The 21633-nt window shown below is 46.7% G+C and overlaps 4 protein-coding genes across 4 annotated transcripts; 2 read left to right on the top strand and 2 right to left on the bottom strand.

The window, feature by feature from the left end:
- Positions 1–12333: 12333 nt before the first annotated feature.
- On the top strand, positions 12334–12993 carry F5J12DRAFT_781722 (uncharacterized protein; the record flags this gene model as incomplete). The annotated part of the gene is made up of 4 exons (XM_051742600.1): positions 12334–12436; positions 12531–12659; positions 12692–12725; positions 12762–12993. The coding sequence occupies 4 exons, from the start codon at positions 12334–12336 to the stop codon at positions 12991–12993; spliced, it is 498 nt and encodes a 165-aa protein (XP_051601318.1).
- Positions 12994–15146: 2153 nt separating this feature from the next.
- On the bottom strand, positions 15147–16275 carry F5J12DRAFT_781723 (uncharacterized protein; the record flags this gene model as incomplete). The annotated part of the gene is made up of 5 exons (XM_051742601.1): positions 15147–15538; positions 15585–15650; positions 15705–15774; positions 15814–16016; positions 16068–16275. 5 exons carry the CDS (start codon positions 16273–16275, stop codon positions 15147–15149), a joined length of 939 nt encoding a protein of 312 aa, XP_051601319.1.
- Positions 16276–17365: 1090 nt separating this feature from the next.
- F5J12DRAFT_781724 (uncharacterized protein) lies at positions 17366–17914 on the top strand (the record flags this gene model as incomplete). Its single annotated transcript, XM_051742602.1, has 2 exons — positions 17366–17620; positions 17672–17914. 2 exons carry the CDS (start codon positions 17366–17368, stop codon positions 17912–17914), a joined length of 498 nt encoding a protein of 165 aa, XP_051601320.1.
- Positions 17915–17995: 81 nt separating this feature from the next.
- Positions 17996–21541, bottom strand: F5J12DRAFT_781725 (uncharacterized protein; the record flags this gene model as incomplete). The annotated part of the gene is made up of 15 exons (XM_051742603.1): positions 17996–18249; positions 18299–18329; positions 18414–18727; positions 18762–18984; positions 19009–19124; positions 19177–19264; positions 19286–19368; positions 19446–19660; positions 19860–20005; positions 20111–20212; positions 20300–20380; positions 20502–20912; positions 20959–21005; positions 21112–21208; positions 21263–21541. 15 exons carry the CDS (start codon positions 21539–21541, stop codon positions 17996–17998), a joined length of 2487 nt encoding a protein of 828 aa, XP_051601321.1.
- Between the last annotated feature and the right edge of the window lie 92 nt (positions 21542–21633).

A 21633-nucleotide genomic window follows, 5' to 3' on the forward strand; every position in this document is an offset into this window, starting at 1 on the left:
CAATCAAAACTCGAGTGATGGTGAACAAACCGTGACGTCGATCTCAGTCTCCCCACATGCTACTTTTCGAGATGTGCGTCTATGACGTGATCATTATCAATGCGTCATCACTGTATTGGCTATGCTTCGGACGACTACCCGACGCACTACGCGGACAAACATTTTCCGGTCTTCATCCTGTGTGATGGAGGAAAGTCAGGTATGAGCGCCAGAAGTGTCATCGCCTCTTTGTGGTCCGTCGTATAAAATGGGAGCAGTGATCTTTCGTGACTCCCCCCACACCTAACCGACCGAGCAAGGAGAGGTCTATGCACGACATTATTTTTGCGATCCTTTCTCTGCTTCACTGGCATTGGCTTTGCACCAGTCCGAAAGCGCAGGTCGCATTCTAATCCTGTCGTTTCGAGTTCTTGCTTTTGTGCGCGTGGGTGCCCATCTCTTGCTCTAAGGCTTTGCGACCAATCCATGATCCCACTGTAGTTTCACCCTCGGAGAATCCAATAGGTTGAAGAAGTGATTCCAAGTTAAAGCATGGTCCGGATGTTACAGGTAAGCTGCCTTCTGTGTCGTGCTCTCGGTTGGTGCTGAGACACAGGCAGTTATTTTACCCCTAAGTGAACCTGTGCATCGAAGGAAGACGGCCGTTCCTTCTTCGCCTGAGGTCATGATCACCAGCTACTAAGCTATTGAATTAGTATACCCTAACCTGTCCTGTTGTTGTATTTCCCACAGGAGATTTCTTGTCATACTGCCGACATTTTTATAGTAACTCGTGACAGCCACTGGATCAGATCAATGGGCTGGTTAATAAGTTGGATGAACCACAGCTTCTGTGAAGATTGATGCTTGTAAACTATGCAGATTTTGTATTCATGTATCAAATGACAGCAAGTTGTTGTTGGACTTGGATTCCATTTCCTATGATAGTTGCTTGTCATGTTTGAGTTTGTAGTCCAGCTATGGGTGAGCACAGGTCTAAGACTAGAAGTTATAGTTTGTGAGAAAACTCACTCAGTCCCCAACCAATTGATCAACTGGCGTAGTTCTTGTCATATTCTATGTCTTGTTTCTAGTGTTTTGCTCAGCCCAGCCTCAAGCCCCAGGCCAGAGGGAATTGTGCTGTATTCACAGTTTTTAAGTCCAAACAGTCCATACCTATGACCCCTGCCCACATCTGCCCCCTCCCAGCTGGCCTTGCAACATGACTTGCCAGTGGAGAAGAACCAGACTTGACACACATGCAGGACCAACAACTGGCAGGAACTGATTATTTAGGTTATTATATACATGCATTGCTCTGTGGTTTTCCAGTTTGCTTGGAAGGAGGGTGTTAAGTGAGAGGGCAGTTGTCACAATGGAGAGAAAATGGTTGGATCAGCAAAGGGGTGGTTAGGTAGGAAATGTTCATTATGGCTGTTGAGTAAGTTGTGCAGGGGTTGAATTGCACTTGGACATGAGTCATAAAGACAAAATAGAATGGCATAGAAATAGGAAAAGTTTGACTCTGGATAGCTGAGTGACATGGCATAGGATATATATTTGATTTGATTTACACAGAACCATTGCATCTTGCCAATATTTCCTGGTGTGGCAAATGTGGGGATTGTCAACATGAAGATTGGTGGCACATCCAACTATAAGGGAGAAGCCAATGCCAGGGTTCACATCCTTTTCATCTCAAAGCCCCAAGATTACATTGTACATCATCCTCAAACATTTGGAGATATCCACTTAGCATTGATGCCACCAGATTGGAGGGATGCCTGCCTCCCACCCTACTCTCAAATGATGTTTTTGTGAAGAATGCATTGAGAAAGGTGGCACAGACAGCCATGGGAAAGCAAGAGGTGTTCTTATGGAGGCTCATTTTATGCCAGTGCACATGAAGTGAGTTCATGAAGAACATGCCACCCAGTACTCACCACTTGTCCAACAGAGCACTGTAGATGCTGTAGACTCTGTTGCTGGGCACCTCTTTGCACTTACCATTACTGATGATGGTCTGGACCCTGGTACCACTGTCAGTAAACTTTGGCACTCCTGCACTGATTTTCAGGCCATGGGTCCAAGCAGCAGCATGATAAGCAACCCACCCAAGGCAATCCCTTTAGATGATCTTACCAGTAGTCTGAGTTGCCTTACCCTTCATTCTCCTGGGCCTGCCATCACATCCCCCCCCAAAGACACCCTTGAGAGAGAATGGCTCTCACCTGACTCACCTGTTACTTCCACTACCCCCACTGTATCTGGTCATTGCAAGTTGTCAAGGAATGGCGATCATTGCACCATCAGGGCTCTTCAGATCCTTAGCAATATTGAATCTTGAATCCATTGCTGTCAGTGGCTCCTCCTCAATTCATCAGACCTCAGCTCTCTTGATGTCCAGCATGAACTTGTCATTCTATGCAAAGCAATTGATCAGGTTACTTGTTCCATGGAGTTGGTGGCTACATGCAAAAAGGCTTTATCTGCATTGTTGGATGAGGTCCAATCCAAGGCAAATGAACAGGTGCCTACACCTTTGCCTCAAGATCCAGTTGAGATTGACACAGGTGAGTATCTGGATGTTGTGATTTTTACCATTGCTGATGTTTGATTGTACAGGGAAGCAGTACTCACCACCAATCAAGTGAATGGATGTGATTGCCCAAGTTGCACTATTGCTAGGAGTTGTGTGCAGTATAATTTTTGGCATTGGCACTCCAGGTGCTAACTTTATTATGAACAGACTTTCCCTCTTGCTATACCTTGCCTTTCGGAAGCCAGATGGGACACTGAGTCATTCACATGAGACTGTGCTGAAGCAAATACCATCAACCATCAGTGGCATCTTGTCCAGGTTCCACCTTGCAGCCAAGACAGTGATGTATGCTGTCTGCAGCTGCCATTGCCTCTATGTGTTATGCCTGAGTGCGGTGACTTCTTCAAATGGAATAGGCACGAAGCACACAAGGTGGGAGTCTACAGGCTGAACTTGTTGTAACCCCTATGGCTGAGTTATTGCAATGATCCGACAGAGGTTCTGTCTGCTGGCGAGTCCCTAAGGTTGTTTGCATGGAGAGAGAACAAGGATTTGAGTGAAGGGATGAAGCTCAGTTGCAAGCTATCAAAAAACTGCAGATACAGGACAAAGTACATAGGATTATATACCCCTAAGTATGAGTACCTTGCCAGTCACGACAGACATGTTGCGACGCATATCCACAGTAATCAACAATCCCATCAATGAAATAAATAAGAGTCATACGGTGTCAAAGATGGGGGTAGGGAGGCAATGAAGGCTATACTGGCTGGCGCAATCAATGTGCAGCGAGGAGCCTGACACCAGAGCTATAGTACAACATCAAAGCAATAAAGATGAGTCAATGGAACAAGAAATGAACAAGTTGTCCATCAGAGAGGGCGGTGGAATACTGGATCACAGTGGCAACATGGTCTCAACAGGTATTGGAAATACCTTGACATTGGGAGATCCGAATGTTCCCTGGAGCATTCGAGCCCCTAGGATGGCGATGGTTATGAGGGACATGACGAGGCATGTGACACATGTGACCGCAAGAAGCTGAAAAAGGAATGACCCCTGATGGAAGTGTAACATCACCCCCCCTCTAAGGTCCTCAGACCCTTGAGGATGGGCTGGAAGTTGCGTTATGGGGGCGAGAGGATAAGGGTCGGCGAGTAGTATAGATGCAGGAATGTGTGCATGAGGATACGGGCAATGATGGCGATGGAGATGGCAGTTCTTTGAGGGCCAGAGTATAGCGGGATCCATGTCCGTTACGACATGACCAATGTCCCAGGTAACAGCATTGGTAGCAGGCGTGCTGGTAGAGGACATGGTCAGGCAGGATGGGGACCTGGCCTCCGAGGTAGAATTGTAGCTGATCAGCAAGTATGGGGATGAAGGGAGCTGGAGGGAGAGGGTCAGTGGTGTGGACAGCATTGTGGTAATTTTTGTGAATTCCAGCCCATGACGCATCCTGTAACAAGACCTCCCAGCCAGAGTTGTGAGTTCCCATACCAAGCTGAGCACCAACCTCCTTATAAAGATTGCTGGAGTCGATGAACCCTAGCTCAATGGTGCGCCACTGCTTCTCCTTCTCCTGATCTGTGATATCTTTGTTTTTAACTTCGAAGCCGATGGTTCTTCTTGCTTCGGTTTGATATGATCAAGGAGTCGAGAAGCAGGCAGTGCCAAAAACTCTCTGATTTGTTGCTGCCATAACTGATGATAAGCTCCACCAGTGACAGCCTCGGTAAGATCTGAAGAGGCACGCTCCAACATGTCAATCATTATAACCTCCGACAGTGGTGCAGTTCTGGCCAACTTCTGGGTGCAGACCTTTGACACCAGTCCGTTGATTACATCTGATGCTCTGTAGATTTCGGACAGCAGCCCAAAATACATAACCTGTTCTGGTGAGCACCCGTCAATGTCGTCCTTGTTGTGGAAGACATCAAGTGCCCTAACAATGTCCAGGTAGTCAGCTGCTGAGATTGGTAGTCTTTGCTGATCAATCCTGGCAGAGGCAGTGGCTGTGAGGAGGTCGAGGGCTGTGCGTTGAGCGCTGTTGGAGTAGGTAGTGAAGGCAGTGCATAGGTTGGCGGATTTGGGAGCATCGGTGCTACCAGTGGGGGCTGCTGGACTATCAGGGTCATTGTCAGCCCACACCTTACCCTTTCCCTTGTGGTTACTGTCCCCACTGAGGGGGACTCTGGCCTTGGGGACCAGGACGCACCTGATCGAGAACCCCGAGAGTGGACACGGTCCTCTAGCCCTGGAGATAGGGGGTGATAGCGGACAGGGTTGAGAGAGGGGCAAGGAGTAGCTGGAGACATAAAAACTGGTGGGGGATGGCAAGGAAGGGGCATAGACAGTGATGGGGGGAACAAGCCCATCATCGTTGGTGTTGTAAACAGATTCTGAGGTGAGGGGGAGGTTGGCATAGTTGTTCTTGGTGTTAACAGAGTGAGGGGAGCCCATTTAAGTTCGCAGATGTCGGGCAAGTTTGTACTGGTCGAGCACTTCAGAAGCATGCTCTTTTATGTTTTCCTCGGGTTCCCACATATTGGATGAATGCAGGAACCCCTTCCACTTGACCAGATACCTGCACTTCCCTCTGTGACCATCAGTTTTATGATTAAGGATAGATTTGACCTCCCATTCAATTTCATCATCCACCAATTCAGGTAAAGGTGCTGTGGCTGCTGCCCCATAGGTTTCATTTTCGGTGAAAGGATAGATCCGAGAGGCATGAAATACAGGGTGTACCTTCCAAGTTGACAGAAGGTCCAATTGGAATGCGACCAGTGACACGATCTGAGTCACTTTGAAGGGCCCAAGACGTCGGGGCGCAATTTTATCACACTGGTTTTTGATATGAAGATGCCCAGTATCCAGGAGGACCTTGTCTCCAATCTTGGGCATGACATAAGACCCTTTTGAGCACGAACACATCAGGTCCTGTGCCTTCTTGTGTGCAAGGATTGCGACATCCCAGTTTGATGCCAATTGTTCTAGCCTTTCATCCATGGAAGGTACCAGGGTTAGCCAGGTTTCAGGGTAGGGGGAAGGTTTGTATCCAAGGAGGAGTGAAAAGGGGGTCATTTGATGAACCAAATGTACCTGTGCATTATGAGTGAACTCGGCGGAAGGTAGCTTTGATGCCCAGGAGTTCAGGAACTCAGAACAATAGAGCCAAAGATATCCTTCCACCTCTTGGTTTATGCGTTCGCTTTCTCTGTTAGTCTGTGGGTGGTATCCAGAGGAAAGTTTTGTTTTGACCCCTATTGCCTTGTACAGCTCCTTGGTATAGGACGATGTGAACTGCGGTCTGCGATCTGAGATTACTGACTCTGGGACTCCGTATCAGGAATAGATGAATTGACAGAACAGTTGGGCAAGTCTGACGGAGTCAATAGTTTTGTGACACAGTACGAACATTGCAGCCTTTGTCAGGCCCTGATTGACAACTGTGAGAATTGTGTCATATTTTTGTTCTCCCAACATGGGGAGATCCATGATGAGATCCATAGAAATTTGTTGGAACGGGAACACAGTTTTAGGGGTTTCATGCGGGACTGCCAGTGGATTCGGAGGGTGAGTTACCACTTTCATGGTCTGGCACACCAGGTATCCTGCAACGTAAGCTTTAATATCCCTTCCCATACCTTCCCACCACACCTCTTTTCTCATTTTTGCGAACATTGCTTTCTGTCCTGGGTGACCGGAGGACTCATGATCATGATATGTTTGCATACAGTGGTGGCGATGATTGGGAGGGATGTAGAGACGCATTGTTCCAAATCATTTGGTTCCATCTTCTGCTGTGGTGATGTTATCCTGTGGTTCTGGACCTGTAGAGACCTTTGACGCATCATTCTTGATGTGCTCATACAGGTCCGTGGATATCGCATATACTCCTCTGGCTCCTTTGTTTGTTTCCTCAGAAGGGCAAGCATCAGGCAGCCTTTTCCTTTTTGACTTTTCCTCAACTGGGCAGGAATACAGCTTGGAGTTTGTTTTCGAATGTGAGACCCATCCTGGGATTCGTCCAATATGGCAGAGTCGGGTAATTTTAAGTTGTTTTTGTAGTTTTGTAATTGAAAATGAGGGAGAAACGAGGCAAATTTGGGAATCCACCCCCTCCGAAAGCCAAAGGTCTGGGGGAAGGACCGTGGCCACTGGGGCAGGTTCCACAGACTCGCTTTTGCAGGACAACGTGTCGGCGGGGACCTGGAGGTGACCAGCCTGCCAAGAAAAACAAATGGGGTAGGACTGCACAGTAGCAGCCCAACAAGCTTGACAAGGGGTGAGCTGTTGTGGCTCATGGTAGTACTCGAGATTTTTGTGGTCCATGAAGACCACCGTCAGTTCAACAGGGGATAGGAGGTATGGTCGGAATGCCTTTAGCATGTGGATAACAGCGAGCATTTCCAGGTCATAAACCTGGTAACGTTGTTCCACACCAACAAGGGATTGTGAGAGATATGAACAGGGGTGCCATTCTCCATCATCTCCTTTTTGTGCAAGCATGGCTCCAGTACTGAGCTTTGAAGCATCTGTAAATAGTGCGAATGGCTTCAAGAAGTCTGGGATGGTGAGGACCAGAGCAGAGCATAACAAAGATTTAAGCTTTTCGAACATGGAGTTGCATTCAGGAGTCCACTGATAGGACACCCCTTTCTTGGTTAAGTCATGGAGAGGGCAAGTGACACTTGAGAAGGAAGGGATAAACTTGCGGTAGAAGTTGCAAAATCCAAGGAATCGACGAAGCCCTGTAAGATTGTCAGGGGCTTCCCAAGTACTGATGGCATCAGTCTTCGTTGGTGAAGTCTCTATACGCCCTTTTCCTATAACCATTCCGAGGAATTTGATTTCTTCGGCCTCAAAAATGCATTTGCTAATCTTGAGGCATAATCCTTCTTTCTCGCAGATCTTCAGGAACTCGCGAACCCAAGTCTGAAGTTCTTCCTTGGTCTTGGCTTGAATGGTGACATCATCCATGTACCTGACTTGCTTCCCACACTGGGACTCAAAGGTTCAGTCCATATATCTCTGAAAAGATGGTGGTGAGTTGCATTGCCCAAAGAACATTACCATGGGTTCAAAGAGACCCCTGGGCATAATAAATGCTCCTTTCCACTCATCACCTTCTTTTACATGGAGGTTTGTAAACCCCCATTGAATGTCGAACTTTGCATAATATTTTGATTTGACCAATTCATTGAACAAGGCTTGCACGTTCAGTAATGGATGTGCATCTTGGATGGTGAAAGAATTCAAGTAGCGATAGTCTTGGATTAATCGCTTCTTTCCATCCTTCTTTGCCACAAAGAACACTGGGGCAGCCTGGGGCAAAGTTGATGGTCGGATCTTTTTGCATTTCAGGTTTTCATCCAAGAATTCATCTAAAACTTTTAGTTCATCCAGAGACATGGGATATACCACAGCCTTTTTAGGCTTGAAATCATCCTTTAAATGGATCTCATGGTCCAACCCAGGTTGGTGGACCAGTAGCGGGATATCGGTTTCCGAGAAAACTTTAGCAAATTCTTGGTACTCCTTTGGAAGTTTAACTTCCTCCTTAGTCGAGGATAAGGCAGCCTCGAGTTCTGTAGACAAGGTTGTCTTGTTAATACTTACCAGTTCCTTAACAGAACCACCGTCATTAAACTTGACTGCATATCCTTCATATAATGGGACCTGTCCTTTGATGTACAAGTCAGTTTCCCTAGTTGGCACATACCCATCATCCCAGCAAGTAATCCATCCCATCTCCCAGTTCATTCTTGGCTTGAACTGTCGCAGGAAAGGCATCCCTAAGAGGATGTGTTCCTTTCCAATCAGGGGACCGACATAACACTTGACGCGAACCATGCAGTTCTTGATGATGATCCAGATGGAAACCTTTCTTGTCACCCACTCAACATCCTTTCCAGTGAAGGAAGTGGTCTTGAACTTGGTTTTGACACGATACATTGGTATCGCAAGTTTTTGTATGATTTGCTCCGAGATGAGTGATACTTTGGCACCTGAATTGACACAGGCCATTACTCCTGCTGCAAAGTCTGGTAGAAAAACCCTTCCCAATGGTGATCCAACACGCATAGTTGATTCATCATTTATGGAAGTACAGTTGGTGGACAAAACGGAAGTGGGACCTCCCTTAGGAGTGTCGGTGGTCCCTTCTGAAAATCCACCCCATGAGCCTTCATTTCTTCGGCCATAGCCAGACGGTCTCCCATCCACACTGTTTTGGTCCTGTCCTCAGATAGGACAATCCGGACCCCAGGGAGATTCTTGCTCTTGGTGGATTTGCAGTCACGTTTGTAGTGACCCTTTGCTCTGCATTTGAAGCACATAATTTCAGAGTTTGAATGTCTAACATTCCATTTGCATTTGTTGATGTCCATTGCATCAGGATCTTGGGAACCTCTGCAGTAATGAATGAACTTTCTTTCATACTGAGATTCCTTCCCTTCTAGGATATGTTTGGTGGTGATTGTGGTTCTTGCTTCCCCCGCGCACTGTATCCACTCAATGACAGTGGAAGGGGTGTGCCCTGAATTAAGAACCCAATCACGATATTCTTTATTCAATCCTTTTCCGAAGAAGATCCCTGCTTCATGTGATTCTTCCTTGAGTTGAGCCTTGTTGACAAGCCCAGTAAACTTGGCAATGTACCCTTCGAGTTCTCGTTTTCCTTGAGTGATATCAGAAAGGCGTAGGATAGCGAGAGCGGTTTGGTCACCAGATTCGAAAGTAGCTTTGAGACGTTCCATGAACCTCTGGAAGGTGTCCATGTAATAGATTGTTCCGTCGAGAAGCTTGTTTTCGTTTTGATAGTTTTCAGCGAACGAAACAGCTGCACCTTTCGTCATATAAGTGAGTGCGAACAAGATCTTGAGGGACTCCATGTTATAGACATGCTTGTTCAGGTTCAAGTATCCTTCGACCTGTGTGATCCAGGTCTGAAGCCCATTGTGGCTTCTGTTGTATTCTCCGGGACGCCTGACATTAAATTCCCTTCCTCCATTGGGTGGGCAGCAATCGTACAAGTCGTCAGGATCCGTTGGGGCCTTACCCTTACTGGACCCACCAATGGGGCCCTCTGGGGGAATTACCTTTCTGAAGTTCCTGGCATACCAAGCTCATAATGCTGAGTCCATAGGTGTTCCTGTTGGGAATGGTGTCACACACCAAAGGTGTTTGGTGAGGTGGACATGGATGTAGCTGATGAATGGAGGTGAAGACCATAGCCCTCATGCGAAGAAGGACAGCCAGCAATGTCAGCAGTCATCCCTCGCACAAGAACAAGTTGTCAATGCCAAAGAAAAAGGAGGAGGCAAGTTAAGTGCCAATAAAATTCTTAAGTGCCTGTGTACAGCATTCCAGTTTTCGATGTATCTCCACCAATTCTGCAGACACCGAAACCATTCCAACACTCGCTTGTAGTGCTCAGCCATGCGATCCTACCTTCCAAGATTGGAAAGGATTTGCACACTCCACATGTTTCTACAGCACTCCCTCCAAAAGACGCTCATTTCGCTAATTCTTCTGATATGGCTGCCTCCACATCAGTCGTTTTGCTTGTCCCCTTTGCTAGAGACCATGGCTACATATATCTACCAGGAGTTCCTACCAGCTTCCATCCTGAAGTGTCCTGGTACATCCCACCCTCATCTGCCCCCTCTCAGCCCATCCAGCTTGGACAGCGTGTTCTTTTTGTCAGTATGACCTCCAGGAGGATGTTCTTTGGTTGCCTCAGGTCTGTCATTCACTTGGAAAGGTCTTATGTGGTCGTTTCAGTCTCTCCAGTCCAAGAAGCATATGGATCCTTCCTCCCTGCCCCCTGCAACATCTTCATACCAGTCTTTTCCATCATTCTTCCAAAATTGCGACAGCTACAGTATAATCTACTGTTCTCCACTCTCCCTGATCACATCCATGACAAGTATGATGCACATCTTGCCTCCTTGTTGCAAGATACAGCAGAAGACACTCCCCCTTCATCCTCTCTTCCAACAGAGCCTCATTCATGAAGTTTTTATTTGCTTCACTGAGAGGATGGTTTGGGGGGGAAAGTTGCGATCCCCTATGCTCCTGTCACCCCACAGACCCCCAAAGCTTGACCCCTGTTGACATCTGACTCACCCTGTCTGCTTTTGGATGTACTATATCAGCATCAGATCAGTGCTGCCTCTCTGTCATCCCACTTTGGCCTAGAAGTGACCTCTTTGAGATGTGACATGCACGGCCTCCCCCTAATGTGATTCCAGTGCACTTTCCCAGTTCCTGACATTGCTTGACTCATACTGTGACATTCTGACTGTCTTTGACTCACCTATTGCCAATACTTACCAATCTTTTGACTTTGCTTACTGATTCTTTGCTTTTTGGCTTACTTATCCTTACCAATGCTTACCAATGCTTTCCAAGACGATTACCCATCGCTTACATTCCTTACTCATCAGTTACCAATCACTTACCAAGTGTTTGCACCTTGTTTTCCATAGGCAACGCCCCTGTACTGTATATAAGTCACTGTACTTAGGTAGCAAAAAAAAGGAAGAAGACATCAGAGAGCCCCTCTTGCTTGCAATTTATCATCTCTCAGTAAATCATTCATCAGCTTTGATAGTTGAGACTTTATTAAGGGTCTAGCTATCATCTACTTCGCTTATCATCATCTATCATAAAGGGATGAAGCTCAGTTGCAAGCTATCAAAAAACTGCAGATACAGGACAAAGTACGTAGGATTATATACCCCTAAGTATGAGTACCTTGCCAGTCGCAACAGATGTGTTGCGATGCGTATCCACAGTAATCAACAATCCCATCAATGAAATAAATAAGAGTCATACGGTGTCAAAGATGGGGGTAGGGAGGCAACAAAGGCTATACTGGCTGGTGCAATCAATGCGCAGCGAGGAGCCTGACACTGGAGCTATAGTACAACATCAAAGCAATAAAGATGAGTCAATGGAACAAGAAATGAACAAGTTGTCCATCAGAGAGGGTGGTGGAATACTGGATCACAGTGGCAATGCGGTCTCGACAGGTATTGGAAATACCTTGACATTGGGAGATCTGAACATTCCCTGGAGCATTCGAGCCCCTAGGATGGCAACGGTTATGAGGGACACGACAAGGCATGTGACACATGTGACCGTGAGAAGCCGAAAAAGGAATGACCCCTGATGGAAGCATAACACTATGCTCCCACCTTTTCACTCAGATTGGATGTCCCCACTTCACATAATGTACCTACTTTGTACCATATCATATGACCAAATGAGGTTGACAATCAGCCATGTTGCACAGACCAGCTAAAGTTGAGCCCACCTCTGAGTTGTCATCATGTCACACAGCATAGCCATGATCATTGGATGTCACCACACTGCACAGTGTGGCTGAGGGGTTACTACTATATACATCTTGCCTGGATAATCCTGGCATGGATTCTGGCAAGTTGGGAAAGGTCTGGTACTAACCTGGTCTGGGCTCACTGGCATGAGCCCAGCATGTGTCAGCGATTGCCAGTGGGTCAGAAGGCATTCCACTGTAATTCTATTGGGTTGGTATGAATGCCAGGCTAATTCCAGTAAGCTGGGACAAATGCCAGGATAATGCCAATAAGCCAGCAAACATACCAGTCTTATGCTAGTGGGCCAGCACAGATGCTAAGGTGGTGATGGTCAGTTGGCATGGATGCTGAGCTAATTCCAGTTGGCTGGTATGGATGACAGCCACCACACTATTTCCAGTGGGTTGGAAGGCATACCAATGTACATCCATTGGGCTGGTATGAGTTATGGCCACTTCTAGTATGCCAGGACACATACTGGCCTTATGCAGGTGGGCTGTGATGGGTGCCTGGATTATGGCAGGTAGTTGGAATATATGGCTAGCCAGCTTTCATGCTGGTATTAGTAAGCTGGGACCCATACTGGTATAGTGCAAATATGCCAGAATAGAGGATAAGCTGGTGGTGGTTTGTGGGCATGGATGCTCATCTAATTCCAGGTGGGCCAGATGGATCACAGCCTCCAGGATATTTCCAGTGGTTTGGAAAGCACACTAGTGGGATTCTATTGGGCCAGTATGACTTCCTGACATTTCCAGTTAGCTGGGTCAGATCCCATGTTATTGCCAGTGAGCTGGGATATCTACTGGGCTGAATCTAGGGGACTGGCAGGAGGCCAAGGCCAGTGACAGTTGGTTGGCATCAATTCCTAACTAACTCCAGTTGGCCAGGATGGATCACAAACTCCAGGCTATTTACAGTGGTTCAGAAGGCATTCCAGTGGGATGGTATTGGGCCAGTATATGTTCTGGCCAAATCCAGTCAGCTGGGTTAAATTCCCAGTTGATGACCATGACCTGGGACACCTACTGGCCACAATATAGTGGGCCAGCACAGGTCCAGGGCTGGTGGCAGTTGTTTGGCATCAATTCTGAACCAACTCCAGTTGGCCAGGATGGATGACACCCTCTGGGCTATTTACAGTGGTTCAGAAGGCACTCCAGTGGGATTCTATTGGGCTGGTATATGTTCTGGCCAAGTCCAGTCAGCCAGGCCAAATTCCCAGTTGATGACCATAACCTGGGACACATACTGGCCATGATGGGGGACTGGGACAGGTGCCCAGCCTATGGTAGTTGATTGGCATGGATGCCCAGTGAAGGCTGCTTAATGTTACCAGTGTAGATGATGGGCTAGTCTTTTGGCATCCCCTGGCAAATGGGTGAGCCATACAAATAGTGTCCCATATATATTGGCTCAGCTGGGAAGCTATTGTCTATGGGGCTTATATATCAGTGGCCTGTGTAATAAGGCTCAGCTGGACCTGCAGTGTTCCATTTGGAATGATAGGAGCATATTTCAGTGTGCTGTGTGCATCAGCCTCAGCCCAAATAGGAGTGCCCATGTACTATGGAGGGCTTGTAGTCCATTGTACTGTGTCCTTGGGGAGGGCCCAGATATTATGATCCTGTAGGACAGGCTGGACAAATACTCCAGTGTTTCATGGTGTACAGGAGGCCCACAATACAGTGTCCTGTCTGTCTTGAATCAGCCTGTTGTCACACACCAAAGGTGTTTGGCGAGGTGGACATGGATACAGCTGATGAATGGAGATGAAGACCATAGCCCTCATGTGAAGAAGGACAACCAGAAATGTCAACAGTCATCCCTTGCACAAGAATGAGTCATCAGTGCCAAAGAAAAAGAAAGGGAGTGAGTTAAGCACTGGTTAAAATTCTTAAGCACCTGTGTATGGCATTCCAGTTTTTGACATATCTCTGCTGTCTCTGCAGATACCAAGACCATTCCCACACTTGCTTGTAGTGCTCAGCCATGTGATCCTACCTTCCAAAATTGGAAAGGATTTGCACACTGCACACATTTCTACAGCACTCCCTCAAAAAGATGCTCATTTCACTAATTCTTCTGATATGGCCACCTCCATGTCAATCATTTTGCTTGTCCCCTTTGCTAGGGACCATGGCTACATATATCTACCAGGAGTTCCTACCAGCTTCTGTCCTGAAGCATCCTGGTACATCCCATCCTTGTCTGTGCCCTCTCAGCCCATCCAGCTTGGACAGCATGTTCTTTTTGTCAGTATGACCTCTAGGATGTTCTTTGGTTGCCTCAGGTCTGTCATTCACTTGGAAAGGTCTTATGTGGTTGTTTCAGTCTCTCCAGTCCAAGAAGCATATGGATCCTTCCTCCCTGCTCCCTGCAATGTCTTTGTACCAGTCTCATATATAAATCACTGTACTTAGATAGCAAAAAAGAGGAAGAAGATGTCAGAGAGCCCCTCTTTCTCACATTTTTATCATCACTCAGTAAATCCTCCATCAGCTTCAATAGTTGAGACTTTATTAAGGGTCTAGCTATTGTCTACTTTGCTTATTATCATCTATCATCAATCTACTTCACTCTAAGTCCTCCCTGAGCTCAGTGCAGCTCAGAGCATCAAATTAAGTTGTCATCCATCCTTCTGTAGGCTGACAGCAGTCTACCTTATTGCATTCTCTCACATTCCTGCTCCTTCTTCATCAGGAGCACCCCCAACCCTCAGCACTCATCTTTGAGTGTTGTAGCTTGAAAAAACCCACCCAAATCAAAGGTTCTACCATCTAGGTACCACATAGGCACACCACCACTTGCTCTTTTTGTCTTTTGTGTTGGTTTTGGTTGGTTTTCACCACTGAACTGCACTTTGACTCACACCATGTATTATGATCACCAATCCATGTGATCTGGCACATATGCCATGGTCTCATGCACAACAAGCAAGCAAATCTCCCAGTGTGCCGTCTGACTGGATTTGGCTTGAGTTGAAGTGTTCCACCAATTATGGGCCAGCCATAGTTGATATTTGGGGGAGGTATATGGAAAATAACTTGGCTCAGGATGGCATATAATATCTATAGAACTACCTTTACATGGATGCCCTATTGGATAAGTGTAGGTTATATGGAATGTCCCACCAGACCTGCAGGCATCAACCAAGTCTGGACATTCTGAACTCTCATCCAATCCCCACAGGGTATCCCTATCCAATTGTGTATGTTGTCCCTCATGTAGTAGGCAAAGCAACATTGGTTCCCACCCACAGAACTAACCCCATGTCAAAGAAGCCTGCTAGAAAATGCAACTACAGTGCTGGGGTTGTAAAGGAACTGAAGGCCAAGCATGGGGATATCCAATACACAATCTTCATAATTGCCAACCATGACCAGCATGTCATACCAATTGGACTGTGAGTGTGGGTCCAAGTGAAAGGGTGTGGTCTGGTTAGAGATTATGGAGACATTAGTAAAAACTGATGGCCAGTGCTGCAAGGCATCATGCATATCTTGGTTATGCTGACTCAACCATGTGTCCAATGACTGCATGGCTTGCCTTCCAGTGTCATACAGGCCTGGGTGCATAATTGAAAGTGCACTGGAGAGGATGGCAGCCAAGGGGTAAGACCACTGGGACCATTCACAACTGGCATCCATCTGTAGGTCAGTGGAAACTGATGGGGAAAAGTTCATGGTCTGGATGCCACTTGAGAGACATACCCCTGAGGTAATATAACCATACCATATGCCCCTGTTGGTGCCTGGCTGGGGAGAACTCCAGGCACCCTGGTGACCATGAAGTGTGATTGAAATATTCAGCATTTTTCTGCCAGGAGTCACCTGTCATACTCTTGGACATTGCATGGTGAAGGGGGTCCAGAGTGGCAAGCATGTGTGTCTGCAGGGATGCCTGAATAATATAGAGTGTAAAGGAAATGTTTGAACTGACTTGCAAATCATTGGTGATGGCACTGGGAAGGTACCACAATGCAATGGTATTGCTGGTACCAAGGATTACCATAGGTTCATCCACAAAGCCAGTGAGACTTGATGGATGCACTGCCAGGTGGCCTGCCTCCTGGGTTTCATCAACCCCCAATTCCATAGCTGAAAGGTGCTCAGAAAGCCAGGTCAGATCAATGCCACTTTGCTCTGCAATACAATTTACATTTGACTTTACATTCAGCCAGGACATCAGCTTACTTCTATTATTGTATGCTGCATGCATGCTGGCCACTATCTGATTCATGGCAACAATGCCATGTGTTGGAATGTAGAGTGGAGGATCTGGTTTGGGGGCATTCAGTCCTGGGAAGGTTTGACTGGAGAATTCCAGTGCATATAGTGTGTAATATCCCAGGTGGCACTGTGATTTATTGCCATTAAGAATGGAAGACCATATAGTGAGCATGGTGTTGACAATGGGTTATCTGGTAGCTGTAGTGTGTAGTATGGAACTGTGGCTATGTATGCTGGTGTTTTCTGGGCCATAGTGAAGCTGCCATGGTTACATGGCATTGGTAAATGACCATTCCAGCCTTCAAAAACAGGTGCCACCATGGTGGCATAGTACCTCTGGCTTCCACATATTATTCCAGCATGGTATGGGTACCAAGATAGAGGCAATAGATGGCAAGTTCTGCTATGGCTCCAGTGCTAGCTACACTTCCTACCACACTGGTTCCATTTCATGGTGTTTGTGTTCCTTTATACACCATGCCAAAGCATTAGATGATGGACTGGGGCCTTTCAACCTAATTTCATACTCCACAGCAATTGAGAAAACATGATGCAGCCTTTTCTAGTACAGATCCAGCAGTGCCAGTAATGCACAGATACAATGTTCTGCTACAGGTCTGGCACTAGCTACACTTCCTACCACACTGGTCATATTTCAGCATGTAGACCTTTCATTATACACTGTCCACAAGCATTGGATGATAGCCTGGGGCCTTTCCAACTAATTGCCTATTCCACAGCCATTTAGAAAATGCAATGCTGCCTTTCCCAGTACTGGTCCAGTGGTGCCAGTAATGCATAGATACACTACAGTATCAACACTGGTCTTGTTCAGATTGATATCCAGCCACTTGGCCCATGATAACTGCTGTGCCGGGATAGGCCACTTGCTATTCTGGCCTCCTGGGATGTGATTATTGATGATCTCTTATCTTGCAGTCATCACATGTGTCAGCCATATTGCTATGTAATAACATTCGCACCTGATCCAACTCTACTCTGAATCACCATGGATGTCAGGACCACTAATCTATCCTACCTCTCCATGATAATCCAATACATTGGTGTCCAATTTAGATGGTTCACATATGCTTTGCAGCAGGCCAACAACCCAAGCAATTGACTGCCAGATGACTGGTATTGGCAGGTTCAGGTGGAAACAGTGAGTTTGTCAAAATGGATGCTGGTTTGCTGTGTCATGCACTTTTCCACAGCATATATTGAAGCAGGCCCTGGCTACCTGCAACTCATATGGGACAATCATGAAGGTCCCATGTGTTGCCAATGAACTGCTCTGGTGGATGGCCATACAAAATATGGGAGAGACTGCCCTGCTGGCACACATCATGGAGTTGAATGTGCTGCAGGTCAAAAGAGGAGAGGTGAGACATATGATCCACACCAGTCCTATGCCACATACCTGGTGGACAAGGGACCCTACCCATCTGGATGGGTATGATTGTCAGTCATTGGAGGAAGTTTTGCAGGAGGCCAAGGAATTCTTTGTTGGGGTTGAGGTGTGCAGTGATCATTTTTCGATCATTCCATTGAATCCATCTGTGCCATAGGAAGGAAAAGACAGTCTCCCACTGCTGTGTGACATGGACCAAATGCCATCAGACAGCATTGGCCAGTTGATTGAAAGCTGTGACAAGATGATCCATCAGGAGGAGGAGATTTGCCAGCTCCATGGTGTGATGGAATTCTGCAGTGAACGGCTCACCCTTTTTGACAGGCTTGGACAAGTACAGGACCAGCTTGAGGACTTCCAAGTCAATTCAGTTACCTGGCTGGGAGCCACCAATAAGTAGGATGCTGTCCTCATTACACATCTCATTAGAATCTTGATATGTAATTTCCCCAGTTTCATACTATCTGGAGATATATGCACATTACTCTTCCAATTCATATCTTGAAGTACATCCTAGTGTTCTGGCTAAATCCCAATACATCTGGGACTGCCTAGCCATATAACATGTGAAGCTGGTATTGCCCACTGCCAATACCTTCATATGCTGGCCACTCCAGAATTTCTCCTTGTGTAAGAAGAATTTCTGTGTCCACCCAGTCTCCAGCGTGAATAACTCTAGCTCTTCTTCCCAGCAATCCCATAGCACTTTTGTACACAGCCAGTTGACTTGATACACTGTGATAATTCAGTCAGTATTTCACACAAGCCCAATTGATCTGCCTACATTCCAACATCCTGTCATTCATGGCAGAATCCTGGGGAAGGTCCACAGTCCAAAACCAGGCCAGAGTGTAATCATGATGACCTCTTGCATTTGGGTCTGCAATTGTGGCACTCACAGTCAGGTCTGCCCTATTCAATTCTTGGTATTTGTCAAGAATGTCCTCCCCAGCCCCCAGTGCAATGAGTTGCTTTTGGCACTGGCGATAGATGGTGGCATGCTGCTGAACCATTGCCTCTGCATTGGATATCTGCCCCCATGCCTGGGTTGTCATTTTGTAGTTCCCTCCTTTCCAGACATCTGTATAAAATATCATGGCCTTGTCCATGAGGGCCAGATGCAATTCATGCAATGCATCATTTGCCTGGCCCTGTCTCAGATGTATTTCCTGTTCCACAAGACTGATGAGGCCAATGTCATGGAAATACTGTACTCTGATATATGATGGCAGTGGAACATCACTGACCTCCTGGTGACCAGGAATGACCAGGGAGGAATGGATCATCAGCTTTGTTGTTACTGTCCCTGTTGAATGTGGCTATACTTCTGGGCCTTTGCCTGGGGTTAACTTGCCAGTCATTTCTGATGAACTGTGCTGCTCCATGTACTAGTGCATCAATCTGTGATTGCAACCAGTCTTGCCAGTGCAAAATCAACAACCAGTCTGCCTCTGTTGCCCTGGTGTCCATCTGTCATGTATCCATAGCAAGCACTATTTGAGCCTGCTCAACCTTTAATGCATGTGCAATCCAAGTAGCTGAACCACATGAGCTGCTGAATGAACAGTTGTTATGGATTAGGTCAATCTCAATGGCTTTCATGGTGGGTGCTACCATGATGTATGTAAGTTATGGGACAGATGATACAGTTGGCCCCCTTACCCTTCTCCAGCTGGACTTCATATATGTCCATGGCCTGCAGAGTATTCCACCAGCATGACTGCACCACAAGTTCTTGTTCCACCCATAACTGACACAAGCCATCCAGTACCTTGCTATCCAACTCATTGAATTTATCTTGGATTGTTGCTAATGACTGCTTGGCAACCTTGAACTTCCATTTCAATGCTGATGCTATGTGCAAGTAATCAAGTGATGGTCAACCAGGTACTGTGATGACATATGCATCCATATCATTTTGAGGAAGTTACTATCATTCATTTGGAAGTCCAGCAACTCCTGACAGTGTGCTGTTGCCATTCCCTGGGCTGATGGTGAGATTATGTTGAGAGAAGACCAGAGGGTCTCCATGATTTCACTGTCCACCTGGCCAGCACCCAGAATAAAGTTTGGAGCATATCTGGCAAAGCACTCTGTCTGATGGCCATGGACATGCCATAGTCCAATGCTGGGCTGAATCTGTAATCTGGAAGGCAGAGAGAGATATCTATTTTCCTCAAGCCAGTGGGCCAAGTTCTTGCTATACTGACAATTGATGTCATAAAAGGTTATGACTGGTTGCCAGGGGTCCAATCCATGGTGCATGGCATGGACCAGAGCATAATCCATATTGACCTGCCTGCTATATTGTTAGTCATGACCAGGGACTATGAATTGGTGCATACTGCTCTCCCTTCTGAAGGTCGACCATTGCATGAGGTACAAAACAGCCATGCCTCACACAGGCACATCCACCAATCCTGGTCAATTCCAACTTATTCCTTTGTGCATTTGCTTGATTAACAGCCCAGTGGTTATTGCAGTCAGATTTCTGCATGATGCAATCAGTCCAGTGCCTTTGGAGAGATCATGGTGCACCAACTTCTATTCAATTTATGGTCCCAGTCAAATATTCCTTGTATGGAGCTGATGTGACCATGAAGCCATTTCCATCCATGAGCCAGACCTCTTTGGCAGCATTCTTGGGCAGCATATGCTTGGCCTTGAAGTTGCTGTCCATCACAAAGGTCCTAGCAAACTGCCAGCTACACAAGTCAGGCTAACAATGCCTTTGCAATAATGAATAGAATAGAGACTCAGAGAGATTGATATCCTGATCCAGTACATTGATCCCTGGCTGGGGACAGGCAGGGAAGAAGAGGACAAGTTCACCAGCCTGGGGATCAGGCAACTGTTGATGGAATCCCTGCCATTTCAACAGCTTTAGGAGCCTCCACATTCTTGACACCCTGAGCAATTCCCTATACCTATTCTTCAACTGGCATGAGTGATGTGGCATATGGTAGGCCAGGGGTGATTGCACTCACCAGCACTAGGTGAGGAAATGCACTTGAGGTGACTCTCTTAAGTTTGCTATAATAGTTCATGGTGGAGGTTCCACATTCAACATTGTCCCTGATGAAGTCATCCAGCACCTGGAAAGTGAAAGCTGTCCTTGGTGCCTTAGTCGTAGCTGGGAATAGGCTGGCCATGGTAAGCTGAAGATGTGAATCCTCAGACCCAGGGCAGTTGCAATACTGCACATTGCAAAAGTGCACACTGCCAGTGTCCACAACTGTCAGGTAGTTTCTATCATCTGGTGGGTTGAGATGTGCTGGTTGTTGACTCTCCTTGATGTCCTCCCACTCTTCATCTACATGGCTGACAGCATCCTCCCAAGAACCTTCTCCTGCTGGGCATGGTGCTCCAGCATGGCCCAAGTGTAGCACCAAACCAACCTACAATATCAGTCATCACAGATGATGGGTTGAAACTGGAACTCACCAGCCATAGAGTGAAGTCTTCAAAGAATCTTCCATTCCATTTTTTTACTGCAATGGAATGGTCTGAGTTTGTGTTGCTCAATGCAACATGTTTTACAAGACAATGGGTGATGAGCACAGTCCATGCATCTATATGGTGCCCCTTCTGCTTTACACACAAAACAAGCCATGACATCAGGCAGGGCCTCCATGTCCAAGAGCACAGACAGGTATCTACTCTTATAGGGCAGCCACTCTTCCAGATAACTGTTCTGTAATACCATAAGGCACACATTGCCAACACTGGGATGTTTGATAATGCACACCTGGCTTTTTGGAATTCTTGATGTCCTCAGTGGTGATGCATCATCCATGTAGCAATATAGGTCAGCATCATTACCCTGGACTAAATTGGGTTCCTGGATGCTTGAAGATCCTGCCCTAGTAGGTGATTCATTGCTTTGGCCAGTTGCATATCTTGCCTTTTCTCTTGGAGTAAACTTGACCATCTTTTCTTTGGATCCCCTGGTTGTTTTCACCTTTTTCCAAGTGACATGGGTTACTGGGGTGGCCACTGCAGCTTGGGTGATTTGTGACTTGCCCATGTCTAGTATCAAGTCCTTGCAGGATGTCTGCAGGCCTCAGCCATACATGCCTCATTGTGAATGCCTGGCACAACTATGATTTGAGTTGGATC

The sequence above is a fragment of the Pisolithus orientalis genome, assembly GCF_024613125.1.
Source record: "Pisolithus orientalis strain OTSU chromosome Unknown F5J12scaffold_9, whole genome shotgun sequence".
Taxonomy (NCBI): Eukaryota; Fungi; Basidiomycota; class Agaricomycetes; order Boletales; family Pisolithaceae; genus Pisolithus; species Pisolithus orientalis.